General features: G+C 32.3%; 1 protein-coding gene across 2 annotated transcripts in view; it reads right to left on the reverse strand.

Annotated features, from left to right (window-relative positions):
* Positions 1-15769, reverse strand: part of ec (ubiquitin specific peptidase echinus) — a 275945-nt gene that overhangs the window by 95845 nt on the left and 164331 nt on the right. Inside the window, exon 1 of one of the 2 annotated variants that reach the window (XM_075298695.1) lies at positions 3490-4427. The exons of the other annotated variant lie outside the window; for it this stretch is intronic. Within the exon in view, the coding sequence (XP_075154810.1) occupies positions 3490-3786 (297 nt within the window). The 5' untranslated portion in view covers positions 3787-4427. Of the gene's footprint in view, positions 1-3489; positions 4428-15769 lie in introns of those variants that run through there. 2 annotated transcript variants of the gene reach the window in all.

Genomic DNA, 15769 nt, shown 5'->3' on the forward strand with positions numbered 1-15769 from the left:
ACTTAAAAATATTTACAAAATTATTTTTAATTATTTTAATTCGAAGTATTTTTTTTTTTTGTAATTTAATTCATTATCAATATCATATTATAGTTATTTTTTTATATTAATTTATTTCTATTATTGAATCAAACTAATTCAATTTAAATTAATATAATTGACGAATCAATCGAAAAGTCAATAAAGCCGAAAAGACTTCTTTTTAATCTTCAAAATCAACTTTTTTGTTTTTTGAAGATCGAGTCAAATCGAAAAAACCCAACTTTAAAATTGGCTTAAAACATTTAAAAGTCAAACTTTAATTGAAAGACATGATGTAGATCTTTGTACGTGATGTAGATCTTTGTACGCGGATAACTCATCAAGATGTCGAAAGTCGCTATATCAATAGCCGCTATATCAATATAGAATAGTAAAACTTTTACAATTTTTTTAAAAAAGCTGAAAGGTTGAGTTTTCAAGTTACGGAATAAGTCGACTTTAGCTGAAAACCCGAGTTTTTCAAAGTCACAAAAAAATCTTTTGGACTCTCATTACAATCTTTAACACTCACCTTCTACTCTTGCATCACAAGAATTATTAGAATAATACATTCTCATACTGAAAAAAAAATATTGTCGTAAGGCCAAAGATTTCGTGTGCTTAAAATACGAATGCGAATTTTGCTTAGCGCAGAAAATGCATTTCTCCGGTATTACAATTTTTTCCTTGTCCTAAAGTCGATCAACTGTTCAATGAAATCATTTTGTCCCTATAGTTAAGAGATTCGACTTAAGACTGGGTATATTTACATGTAAGACATTTTTTCTGGACTAAGGTCAATTTGGCTTTAATAATTCTGAACAATTCTTTAAAATTAACGAAATCGCAAAAATTAATACAATGCAAAAAAGTGCTCAAAACTCGGAGATCTTTTTCTATTTGACTCGGAATCAATATACAAATCATTTATCTAAAGAGAGCATCTTTGGATCTGGGTATGTTTTCTTTTTAGTGCATAAACGCTTACTGCCGAAATTCAGCCAGGTTAGAGGATGTTAAAAAAGCTATGAAAAAGAAGCGCTATCAATCGCCGATTCGATTCTGTGTACGCAAGTTGAGCAGCAGAATCAATAAGCATTGGGATACTGCATATGGTGGGTTTCCCTTCGAAGTTTTGAAAAAATGGCTTTAATCAGTTTCAACATGGTTGCCTGGGGCTTTTCCAGTGGCGTCCTAATGTAGGATATACAGTTGGCCTGAGAAAGCTGGTTGCACAATCTTTAGTGTATTTGTTCACTCCCGACCAGTGTTGCCAGTATTTTACTGCCTCTTTTCCCCAAATTAGTACGCTTTTGTCCCCAAAAATTCCCAATTTAAATAAAAATTCCTCACAAAAATCCCCAAAAAATGTTTGACAAATTTTTCCTGACAAAAAAAAAATTAAGAAATAGGATCTACGGTAGAAAATCAGTAATATTTTAAAAATTGAAAAAAAAAGTATAAAATTTATCGAAAAATCAAAATGGTCTATATTTATCTTCAAATTCCACTAATCAATTTTTTTTATAACTGGTCTCAGATCGACTATTCGAATTTTCATAATGGGCAAAATCAATTAAATGATAGTTGATAGTGACCAAGATCGACTATGGACTTTTACAGCTCGACGTAGAATTGATCGAGGAATGTGACTTATAAGTTTTTATGCTGACCTTGGTATGTGAGTCTGCAACAGGCCACTCTATCGAACCTAATCAAAATTAAATGTAATTGAACAAAAATGGATTAGTTGAAAAATCAACCATGGTTAGGTTAGGTGGCAGCCCGATGTATCAGACTCATTTAGACTATTCAGTCCATTGTGATACCACAGTGGTGATCTTCTCTCTTATCACTGAGTGCTGCCCGATTCCTTGTTAAGCTCAATGACAGGGGACCTCCTTTTTATAGCCGAAACCACCGAGAGAAGCTTTGAAACACTCAGAAATGTCACCAGCATTACTGAGGTGGGATAATCCACCACTGAAATTTTTTTTTGGTGTTCGGTCGAAGCAGGAATCGAACCCACGACCTAATGTATGCAAGGCGGGCATGCTAACCATTCACAGAAAAAATATCACCAAAATATTCCCAATTAAAAAGTTGATTGAAGTTGACAACTTTTTCAATTATAAAATTAATTGATACTATTAACCTTTAAATCAAACTAGAAACATTAAGTCAATTAACTCAATGATTGACATGTTTTAAATTTTCAATTAACAAATTAATTTGTACAATTAACTTTTTAATCAAACCCGGTAGAGTAAGACAGTTAAAAAATTATGCGATTTTTGTTAATTCTTTATTAAAAAATTTTTGAAACTATAAATTTGGAAACAAACTAAAAAGGATTAAATTGGTTATAGAAATTGATTGAATAATAGTATAGCAATTAAAAATAGTGTGGTTTTTAATTATAAAATTAATTGAATTTTGCAATCAACATCAATTAAAAATTTAATTGAACCATTAAAAAAATTAATTGAAATTTGCTTTTTGGTGTTTGGTCGAAACTAGTTTTTAACCCACGACCATGTGTATGCAAGGCGGGCATGCTAACCATTGCACGGTGGGCGGCTTTAGTCAAACGACAATCCATAGACAAATCCTATATACACGAAAAATTCATAATACTTGCTTAGTCCTCTGACAAGGGCATCATGGTGTGAACATTAAAATGGTTCATGGTATATCGACATTGCCAGATGTCCCATTTATTCTCTATAAACAAAACAACAGATTTATTCTTGAGTTTAAGTGATCAATGCTACTAGATAATAGAGCGATAATACTAAATCTCCCTAAGACACTGATGCTTCCTGTGGTCTTGTATGACAGAATGCTTACGATATTAACTAGTCGTTGTATGATCATATGCAGACAAAGATATAACCAAACGTATCCAATTGCTCCGAATTTTAGATAAAGATGACAAATGTCACATATATGTGTGAACTAATTTCTATATTTCGTGTATTTGGCTTATATCATACAAAACTGACGTATGAAATTATGACTGGTTTTTATTTATAATATGAACTTCGTCTTTGTATTTGGATTTTTTTAAGTAATTGCTCTTACTTTTATCCATATCAAAAAAATGCATGTCGTTAGACCCAATTCAAAACCAAATAAGAATTAAACAAAAAGCAGTATTCAAGTTATGGTAAAGCAAGATGAGTTCATAAAACCTTCTATGGTTAGAAGTAAGTACTGATGATTCAAGATATTTCCAAAATGAAATTGCAATTAAACATCGAAAAATTATTGCTAAGATATACTAAGCTTTTTCGCTTTTTTTTAAATTCCAATAAAATTCCTTTAGTAGTTAGCATTGTGTATATGGAATCGATTAAAGCTTGTCTTTTGGTATACAATCATCGTTTGAAACAACAAAAAATCTTTAAAAAAATCAATTTTTTGTTAAATCTCACTTGAGATTTAAAGTGTTTGTTTGCTGCTTACCTTACAAGTTTGAAAAAATGCGCCAATACTTGATTTGTTGTAGATCGTAGCATCATTGGTCGCTATTGAGCCAGCAATATTGGGGTTACTTAAACTGGGATTTAAGGCTGAGCAAGATGAGGAGGAGGATGAAGAGAGAGTATTATTTCCATTGCTATTATTGCAGCTGCTACTGCTATGGGTACGAGCCAAAGTATGTTTGGAATGCTTTGAATGTTGTTGCTGTTGGTGGTGGTGGTGGAGCGATGAAGCCAATGGGGCATGGGGTGGTGCAGTTTTAATGGCTACGGTATCCATTGTGGCCACTGTCTATAGTGTATTGGCAAGGAATATACGATGTATTGTAATTCGGGGTTGGAGTATTTAATTTTATGCACAATTGCTGTTTTTTATTATTTTAGTTTCAAAGGAAACAATCAATAGTATAGTTGGGTGCTATTATGTTAATTACTTGTATTTGTTTTTGTTTAATTTTTATAGAAATATTTATATAAGTTACTTTTGTTATGCTTCATTGGTTTCATGTTATATATCGAAAGGATTATATAAAAGGGGTGTATATGGCAACTTTTTCAATAATATATTTTTTTAGTGTAGAAGCCGAAGGCAGACGTTTTCATGGAGGAACATCCCTCATTTGAATACCTATTTTTTTCTCTTTTAAATTGCACTTCTTTTGCACAAGGGTTGCAACAACGTTTTGTTTGCCAAAATTATATGTTGAGTAGTGAATACTTTTTTGGGTGAATTGTTTGCACATGTGCTACTTTTGTTGAAAAACTTCTTCACTGAATTTATTTGAACGTCACAATGCACCTGCTTGCCTTTATTTCAGGTCTTCTTTAAGTCACATTAGCAGAAGAGGTCTTGCTTAAGACCATAAATCATTTAATGTAAGGTGCAAATTTTAAAACACGTTCTTTAATATGAATAAAGTATTTAAATTGAGTACACAAAATTTTGTATAAATTATTTTTTTTAATAATTTTTCCATAACAAAAAAAAATTAATTAATGAATATTTTTTTCGTATACCGAATTTTATAGGTTTTGAATTCTTCTTAAATTCTTTATTTTTTTTCTTCGACAGTTATTTTGATGTTTTAACTTTAAATGTCAAAAGTTTATACATTTATGATTTCCACATATAGGTATATCTTTTTTTTTGTACTCCTCTTTTCGTTTCACAGAACGTCTTCAATTACACATTCATAACATTGTAGATGATCGCTATACACCATCATTGTTACCATAGACATGCTCTTACTTTAGGCCAGATTCAAGTATCATCATTTAACATTTGCCAGCCATAGTGGCTGAGATTTATAATTAAGATCCCACTGCATATTCATTGTCGTTGGTAACTTCATAGTTATAGATATTTTATGAATATTATTAGAAAATTATATATTTTAAATTTCTAATTTACTGTATAATTTTAAGGGGTTTTTAAACTGAGTTGTTTTTAATCACTGTTGTTGTTTTTTTCTTTATTTATTTTATCCATTCATTTTTGCTTTGTTTGTTATTATTGAAAAACCCACACTCAAATCACCTTTTTGCGCCACCACGTCTGTTTAACTTAAGAGTATGTTAAACACTATTGTACTCAGGTAAAACAACAGGTAAAAATTCCCAGCCAACATAAAAAGGGGTATTTTTTGAATCATAAGTCTCTGTATTGAGTACTCTTGGCCACAACAAAGCGCTCTCTCGCTCTATATGGTTTGTTTGCTGTGTGATACCATGCTTTGGAAAAAAAACATAAAATACTTGTTTGGGAAATTTTCCCAAACACTATTACCTGTTGTTACGTGAGTGCTGAGAATATAAACATAAGAGAATTTTAAAGTGTTTTCTCTTAAATAAAGTGGAAAATTTATTGTATGGAATTGTTATAAATATTGTAGCATACTTTAGGGATGATATTGAATCTGGTTTTGAGACTATAATTGGTAACTCCAGTAGAAAACTGAACTTATATTTACATCATTTGAATGGTTTAGACTGCAATTAGGGTGTCCAAAACCGACAGCGGTAAATCGGTTAACCGGATTCCGCTCACGGTTGCCACTTGTGTCAAAAACAAAAACTTCCAAAATTTGATGAAAATTTTACCAAAATTTATCAAATCTCAAAAAGTTTTGTTTTGAAAGTTATTGATCAAATTTTTGTGGTCTGGTAAAATAATGTTTTCAAAATTATATATTATAATCCCTCCAATCAGCCACAATTTTTTTGGGTATGGAAATTTACATGCCATAAATGTCGAATTTGAAAGTTTTTAAAGAGAGTTTTTAAAGAAGAGCACAAACAGGGGAGAGTTACTACTTCTCCAAAAAGGTAGACTCACAATGGATTTTCATAGTACTTCAAAATTAACAATTTTAAAAGATATTGAATTTATACCAAACATTGTGAAAATTGTATTTCTATAGACAATTTTGCCAACATTTTATTTTGATAGAAAGTTTTTTCAAAATTTTATTTTGATAGAAAATTTTTTCAAAATTTTATTTTGATAGCAGATTTTGTTAAAAATTGTTTTCTAAAGATATATTTTGCAAATCTACCAAAACATCAATAGCCATATACAAAAAAAGTTAAAGAAAACTGTAAGCCTACTTTTACCATATAAATTCCTTTGATGTATTGTCAATAAATTCCACCAAACTACCAAAATGTAAAAAATCTACCATTTTTCCTAGAATTGTATCAACTGTGACAACTGCGATTCCGTTACAAAAGTCAAGACCGGGATTATCTAATCTGGTTATTCAAAAACCGGGGTTTGAACATCGATTAACCGATTTTCTGTATTTCAATAAAAAAAAAATTAGTCCTATATCTACCTTCAGTAAACTAGTATTTTCAGCATCAAGTACCTTAAAAATGGAAACTGATAACTCGCTTGCAAATTGAGAAAGCCAATTTTATTCAATTGACAACAAACATAACATACAAAAACATAACATAAAAAACAATGGCAGTAAAGCATGAATTGGGAGCCACTATGGTGCAATGGTTAGCATGCCCGCCTTGCATACACAAGGTAGCGGGTTCGATTCCTGCTTCGACCGAACACCAAAAAGTTTTTCAGCGGTGGATTATCCCACCTCAGTAATGCTGGTGACATTTCTGAGGGTTTCAAAACTTCTCTAAGTGGTTTCACTGCAATGTGGAACGCCATTCGGACTCGCCTATAGGAGGAGGTCCCTTGTCATTGACATGGAATCAGGTAGCACTCAGTGATAAGAGAGAAGTTCACCAATGTGGGATCACAATGGACTGAATAGTCTAAGTGAGCCTGATACATCGGGCTGCCACCTATCCTAACCTAACCATAGCATGAATTCCATCATAGTTTATTTTCACATGGTAATTTTATAACAATGAATTGCTAATTTTGAATGGATTGTAAATAATGTGATTATTTAAGACTCATTTTCAATTATTATAATTTTTTTTTTTTCGTTTTAAACCGGTAAATTGGTTTTGAGTTACAGAAATCCCGAAAAGTGGACTTCAAAAAATTAAAGTTTTCAGATAAACCGAAAAACGGTTTCTTTCAAAACAACTGGTTATTTTGGACACTCTAACTGCAATGACCATTTTAAGAAATTTCGGAGAAGGAAAACAAGCGATTAAAAGGGAGCTAAATTGAAATAGAAAAGAAGGTTCCCGAATTCCGTAGGAGAATGCTCTCGGTGCGATTGGCGCAAAATTTGTTCGGTCCGTTTTATTCCCAGTAGCATATGACTCTGTTCAAGCCCAATTTGAGATTGTTTCTGCTTAGTTGGTAATATGATATAGGCCCATATAATAAAAATTCTTTGAGTGTCATTACAACCTCTAGCATGTCTATATTGTAATTTGGAAGCTGTGCCAACTTTAAGTAATTTACACAAAAATGACTAACAGCGAAACAAAAATAGTTTACCTGTATTAATTTGATGTCTTAACAATTGCAAGTACCCATGTTATCATTATAACATTGTTTGTATGGCAGTTTTGAAAATTGCTCCTAAAAGTATGCTTAAAATTTTGGTATTAAAAATTCAAAGTATGTGTCCTAAGTCTTTCGTTTGACTATAATTTCTCTTAATATAATGTTGGGTACAATAAATAGTGGTTGAGTATATAATAAAAATTAAAAGACTTGATAAGTGGAAATAACAGTAAACAATAAAGTAAATAAACATTTTACTGTAACATTACTGTGTATAAATATTTTTAAAGATATTTTTTTTTTGTTAAAAATAAAAAAAATTCAATTTTTATATACCCAAATTTCCCAAGTAGATAAAAAACATTACCGGTATTTCTTAAAAATCCCAGAGAGATCATTTCTTATAAGATCTAAAAAAATATCCCAAACCCATTCGTCCAACAAACTTGCAATGAAGAAATAAGCCTTTGTTTTCTACAAAACCCAAGCGAAGAACAGAAATTGTGTCCCATGAGAAAATGGCTGGTATGATGTTGAATATACTTTGCTCTGGAACTTCACGCTCACTTCTTTCTACGGTGAAGTAGTGTCTACTATATGAGGGGACACATAGAGACGGGTGCTACAATTGCGATTCTCAAACGAAAACACTACCACAAACAATGGACAGAAAAAACAACCCATAAGAGGAAGAGGGCATGTATATATTCGAAGGAGAAAAGCAACACCAAGCAATGAAAATAGCAAATGTATAAAAAGGCAAAACACAAGAAAACTTGCGGATAAAGCTGTAGCTATCGTTCCAAAAAGGGGACATATGAAAATCTCGCTTTTATATGTGTATATACACACACACACCAGAGACAAGTTATTACAGAAGTAAAAAAAAAACTTTAAATCTTTTTTCGAGTCTCTGGCTGCTGCTGACTCCTGCATTGAGAAGTCCATTACAGATGCACCGACGATAGCTAAATATTATGCGCGATGTATGTTGAAGTGACAAGCTATCAGTTTGTAAATGAGTGGTTTGAAGATGAGTTTCTTTTTTGTCTTTATATTCTTCAGTTTTAGTTTCTTGTATTTTGTGTTTTTCATTCGCTGCGTTGTGTGAAGATGTATTTTTTGAAGCATTTTTGTTTTCTGATAAGAGTTTATGTTTCTTTGTTTTTCTTATTTGATTTATTGTTTTGTTGTGTGGCTTGAGTTTTTTTGTTTACCCTTTTCTACCATTCGTAACATCTTCTTGTCTTTAGTTTGTCTGTTGTAGAAAACGTATTCTTAAATTGCTGGAGGCTTCAATTTGTTCTTTTGTCTGCCATTAAGCTGATTTATGTTGCACAGAAATGCTTTGAAAGGAGTATATTTTTTTTAAGGATGAGCATCACAAAAAAATACGCGCCTTAATTTAAAACCCCAAAAATATCGTTATATATTGTTTCGATTTTGTTATTGTTATTAGGATTCAAGTTTTAGTCGATTTCAAACAATTTCGATATTAAAAGAAATTTGTAGTTTTTATAAATTATATTGTTTGGGACCTTATATAATTTCAAATGATCTGGAATTATATTTGAAGAAGGTTTCAAAATTGCGTACACGGCCCTTAACTATAGAGATATAGTAAATTATAATTTGGAAATATCGTCAAAATTCGAAAAACTCGATAAGATTTCCAAAGTTCGCAACTTTAAAAAGGTTGAAATTTATGGTTATTCAAAATTCCGCTTTTGATGTTGACCTTTGTCGTTTAAAAAAACGATTGCCTTTGCAATGCAAATTCGAATGTTCGAATTTTTGTTAAAAAATCGAATAGCAGATATAGCAAAAAAAAAAAACGAAAAATTAGTCGAATTTGAAGGTTCTAAAAAACCTACTTTTACTTTTCGATCTTGTTTTGAAAAAGGTCGATTTGTCGAATGACGGTCGCCTCCTTTAAAATAAAGATGACAAACTTCAGGCAGCTATAAAAGCATTGTGCAGTGATGACATAAGGTCTGTTGTTGAGAACTCAAGGTTCTCACTGAACAGCATAATATAACTCTGTGTTGGGTACATGGTCACTATGGGATAATAGGAAATGAGGAAGCGGATGTGCTGGCTAAGGAGGGCGCTCGTGGAACGAATAATGTTCTAGCGGATGTTTTTCCTCCATTATCTTCTTGTCATTACAGGATAGAGCTTATATAGGATGAACTATGGCGAAGACGCTGGGTCTCTTCGGATGGTTGCGAGCAAACCAAGTTGATATGGGACGAAAAGAAACGTAGGAACTGCGAAATTTTGATGTCGATGAACAGAGAAGAATTGGTATCATAGCAGGACATAACACACTTGAGAAACACATGGTAAGAATAGAACTTAAAGACGATGATATCTGTAGCTGGTGCCTGGAACCGGAAGTTACGGAGGACTCGTACCACTACCTGTGCCAATGTCCAGCTTTATCCTTTAAAAGAAACAAGATACTGGGTTCCTTTTTCTTTCAGGCTCGCAGTGATCTGCGGGAGTGCAGCTTAAGGAACATACTTGCATTCATCAGGGCCTCTGGCTGGTTTTTCTGAGATTTCTTTTAAAGAAAACGAGCAGGTGGAAGTTCTGGGACAAGAAGAATGACAATGGACATATACTATCCTCTACAACCTAACGTAACCTATTTTATATTGAAGACAAATATTCTAGTAGAAGAATATATAGGATCAATGTTGTTCGAACCGTATCGTATTAGCAAATAAATTTCAATTAATTATTATAAATAAGTAAAAAAAGTGTATATCTATATATTCTGTACAAAGAACAAGTATATACAGCAGTAAGTTCGGCCGGGCCGAATCTTAAATACCCACCACCATGAATCAAATATAACAGTTTACTTTGAAAACTCTTCGTCGTAGCGGGTTACTTGATAATATCTTCTCCCAAGCAAATCAGTTCAACCAGTACGCTTCCCGAAGAAACAATTTAAAGATTCTACCTATGAAGACCAGATCAGATTCTGGATTTATGAGAACCAATTTTGTTAGAATTTTAGAGAAATCATAAACATATCGTATATATAATGAAAGAACGCCTTGATTTGAAATCTTAAATCGGTAGATTTTTTCCGCCATTATTTAAAAGAATACGATGAGTATAATCTGGAAATTTTACTTTCAGTTTCAAGCAGGCGCACTGATCATGAAAATCATGATCAGTGCGCCTGCTATACCCTGAAAGAAGTGTTTTATTTTCTAAGGAACGAAATTTTAGACAAGCAAAGTTTTCATATATACTTTATATAGTCGGAAATCGATATTTCGATGTGTTACACATGGAATGACAAACTTATTATACCCCCATCACCATTCTATGGTGGTGGGTATAAAAACAAAAGACTTAAAACACAAATATGAATTTGCATACAAATTATACACAACTTACTTACAAATCCCTTAATCACAAAAAATATGTGAAAATATCATATAACTCAAAAGACAACTCATCTGTCTACGATATATTCTTGGATCTTTGACATTCGCATACCTGATCGTAAAATATGGAATCACGTTCGTTCTCATTCTCATCACTCCTTAATAATTATTAAAATTCATAATTTATTCATTTTGTGTTGTTTGTGTCAGGCAAACCTTCAGATAACTTTTCGCCTACGCACATCAAATTATTATCACATATCTAGTGGCTTGATCATTTGTTTTGTTTTTATGTTTCGTCTCCAACAATACAAAAAAAATTGTAAGCATTTTTTCCTTCTTGGGTATAATTCTATAAATTGGTTGAAAATGAAAATATATATATTTTTTTTAAGCAAAGCATAATAAATTGCTGGTTGAGTCAGTCTACAACGGCAACTTAAAAAATTCCACAATAATTGTTTACATGAACTAGTTAACATCTTGAGTAGAAATTACCAATACACTTGCATAGAACATATAATTTCATTTATGTTTTTGTTTTTAAAATAATCGCAATTACTGTTACACCAACAACAAATGATATTGTCTGCAACGTGCACGATAGTCCAGTTTATTGAAATGAATATCAATAGACAACCATCTAAAACAATATGGAGTAGCATGTGCTAATTGGCTAGTATCGAATTTCAAACTGGCTTTTGAAATAATCGAAAACTAAAGAAGCTTGAAGTCAATATGTTTGACATGATCGTGATGATGAATATGTTTTACACAAGAAAATAATTAAAAATAAAAAACAGTATTTTCTTCCCAAAACGCAGAGTCTTTAGAACGAGACACTGGTTTCATATTCTGAGAATTTCTTTGAACAACTTAAGGAGCACATGTCGAAGGGTATATCCCGATTCCTTCTAGTTATATATTGAAATTAAGAGACCCATTACATGGGAACTGTATAAATAAAATTATAATGATCAAAAAGATTAATTAAAATAAACAAGTATATATGGTTCTAATAAAAACTGTCATCCACAATCGAATTACTTTGATTACTGTAACAGTTGCCGGGGGCAAGCTATCTTATAACTTCCAAACATTGTCTTCTGAATTGTAAGTTAGTCCATATGGAGTCTAGATTAGATAAAAAAGACAGATTAAATGTCTATATAATCCATTTTAGTTCTTAAGCGGTTTATATCGAGGTTCATAAGGGTACTATATATAATTATGGACCGATATTGTTGGAAGTAGACTAACATCACTAAAAACAGCCAAGAGGTTTTAGACGTCACCTTGGCCTCGCAAGAACTGAATGAAAAGATATCTAAGTGGCAGGTTTTAAGCAAACATAGCTTCTCCGATTATCGTTACATCAGTTTCAAATCTATTGTTCATACCACCAAGACCATATTTCCGCCAAATGTTAGGAAAGCTGATTGGAATAGATAAAGGGAATCGTTTAATATGATGATATCGGAAATACTAGAGACAAATATGAGCACTGTGCAAGATATCGAACACGCAGTGGAGCGGATTACTAAGGCCTTCAACATCTCACTGAAAGCTGTATGCCCTAAGGAAAAGCCAAGGGGCAAAAATCGTCCGCCATGCTGGTCTACGTAGTTAAGTCATATGAGAAAATCCTGCAGGAATCTCTTAACAAAGCAAAGTCCACCAGAGCTCTGGAGGATTGGGACGCTTACAAGAGAAATCTGAGAAGATACAAGCGAGAACTGAGAACTTCCAGACTACGTAAGGTACTAGTATCCACTAACTCCGCTCCAGGTTCCGAGGGCAATTGGAAAACTCCAGTGAGGGGACGCTGGAGGTACTATTGGACACACATTTTCCTGGAAATCAGACGGTTGAACCATGTTTTGGCGGTGCCACAGCGGCTCAGCGATAATTTCCTATCGAGGAAATTGTATCGGAATCTACAATAAAATGGGCTTTAAATGGTTTTGGTTAGGGATTAAATCCATGTATGCACCATTGCACCATGGTGGTTTGTTAACATGATTTCAACATACATATGGACGAGCATCGCTTTATGGGGGTTTAAAACAAAATTTTTGATGTGCTATGACCAGGGTTGTGGAGTCGGAGTCTAAACATTTTCTGGAGTCGTAAAAAATTTTGCTCGACTCCGACTCTGGCTAAACTAAAATGGTAAAAACACTTCATATTTTTATAACTAAACTAATATTTACGTAAATTAGATTCCATTTTGATACTCAATCGATTAATGCACGGTATAACTGTAAATGCACTGCAACTTCCAATAATGGATACTATTCTATGAAAAAAATTTATTTGAAAAATTTCGAACCATCGATTAAATCTTATTTTAAGATTATATAGAGTAAGTCGGTGGACATCACGCTCAAAGATTGGCCATACCGGTTAATTTTGTGACTAGCAATCATTTAAAAACCGATCTTCTCATTTGACTTCTTGAACACATAGTTAGGTTAGGTTAGTCTGGTTTTGCCAAATGTCTACCATTTTTGCCTACCTGAAATTTTATCGGAATTTGGGTTCCCTAAAAAATAGTCCACAAAAGGCTCCTATCGTTCCACAATTTGGTTTAGCGATACATAAAACGATTCTTGAGCCTACTGAAGACCCCATTCATTCGATTTCACTAAAATTTGGATGGTAGGTTTAGTTTGGTCGTTTTTTGGTTGATATCGTCTAGTATGGTGCAGGGAATAATAAGTTCGCTATTTTGTATGTAACGCCCAGAAGGACAAGTCCGAGACCATTTAGTATTTCGATCGTCTTAGAATTAAATTCTGAGTCGATTTAGCGATGTCCATCTGTCTGTTCATGTATATTTGTCGGCAAAGTACAGCTCGAAGTTTAAGTCCGATCATCTTTTAATTTGGCATAGGGTCTTATTTTCGCTCAAAGACGGTCCCTGTGGATTTTGGATATATATATATATATATATATATATATATATATATATATATATATATATATATATATATATATATATATATATATATATATATATATATATATATATATATATATATATATATATATATATATATATATATATTCTTCACCCGATATACACTTATATGATTCCACAGGCTATAATTCCATATTGATTGGCTTCAAATTTTGCACAATGAGTATCTTTGAGCCAAATTTGTTTGGAAGAAGTTCAGATTTAGATATAGCTCCCATATATATAGTAGAGGTGTGTACGAGATACGAATTCTTGTGGTTCACGGAAATTCTCGTGACTCACGCGTGAGTCCCGCTGATTGCATCTGCGTGAGTCACGTGAGTGTGCTTGAGTAACAAATTTCGGAAAAATACTCTCACGAAAATAATTTCGCTCACAAACATAAAAAACAGTTTTGGTGACACGTAGGATGTTAACAGTTTAATAACGCTCTCGATTTTAATCATGCTAATGCTATCCGACACGGTCCCTAAGGTAAATTACTCATACAATTATTCGTGAGTCATGACATTTTTCGTGAGTCACGATATTTTTCATGCGTCACGGTGTTTTTCGTGAGTCACGACATTTTCGTGTTAAATTTATTTTCGTGAGTGTGCGTGATCATGAGTAAAACATTACTCACGTGCACACCTCTAATATATGGTATGTACGCTTGATTTGGTAGAACACTAAAATAGAATAGTTCATATTTTTTTTAGAATTTCCCAAATTTTTATTAGGGTATTAACATACAGTACATCACAAATTCTTTATAGTGACTGCTAAGTAAATATTGCACAATTTTTTAAATGCAATTAGTAAAGATGTGCCAATGTATATTTTTCAGATTTGGAATAATCTTTAATATATTTCCCTTCACTTCTTAAAAATATTTTTTTTGTCGTTAATTTTGTATGCATAAATTTCTGATGCCCGTTGACATAATCGTCTTAAATGTGAGTTTTAATGCGTTTGGTTTTCGTTATGAGCTCATACATCTTAAGAACGTCATATGATTAATGTGTGCATGTAGACTATGACATTAATGATCAGTGAGAAGTCATAGCTACCACTTTTTCGTAGATAACTAATGAAAGATTTTCCAAAGGGCTTATGTTGTAATAAACAATGTTTGTGTCCTAAGTCTTTTGTTTTATTGTACAATAGTGTATATTATACTAAACCATAGTCGGTGGTATATTCTATAGTCGAAAAACTCTGCAAGCTATAATTCAGGTTTAATGTGGTTATTTAGGAAATCGTCAATTACTCATTATTACCTTTCTTTGATAGACGTTTACGTGGAAACTAAACTTTTTGAGCCGATTTGTGTAACAAAGGTTTTGTGTATTCACCAAACAGAATTTCCCTGCTACTTAAGGAAATCGATTTAACTGTGAGAATTTTACAACCCTTGCCTTGCGAATCCTGCTCCAACTATCTAATTAATATTTGTACAGTAAACAGCCATGAAAAACAATATCCATATCCAAATACATCTCATCTATCTCAAAGAAACCTTAAATCATTGTATCAATGCATTAGTAGATGCTGTTCAAACTAAGTGTTCAACAAATTTATGACATCACCACAGATCTTATACCTATATTTGGTATCTAAGTACAGAATCGATCATCAGTATGGAGGGAATAAATCACAGCAAATGCTTACCAAACACGAACACGAGCCATTAAAAGTACATTTAAAGTAAATGGAGGAACAAAACTCATGGACATAAAAAAAAGAACTGAAGCAAACAAATGTTACCATATCAATTGCTACAATGCGAAAAAAAATTATTTTTTTTTTGTAAATTCACATTCAATTCCAATGTGTAAATTCATAATCGCAATTTTGAATTTTGAAAAAGAATAATTAACTATTACCGTCTAATAATATTAGTCGAATTTAATAGTATGTGCATACAAGCAAAGAAAAAAAAAAACGTTTGGAAAACGTG

The sequence above is a fragment of the Haematobia irritans genome, chromosome 3 (genome assembly GCF_050003625.1).
Source record: "Haematobia irritans isolate KBUSLIRL chromosome 3, ASM5000362v1, whole genome shotgun sequence".
Taxonomy (NCBI): Eukaryota; Metazoa; Arthropoda; class Insecta; order Diptera; family Muscidae; genus Haematobia; species Haematobia irritans.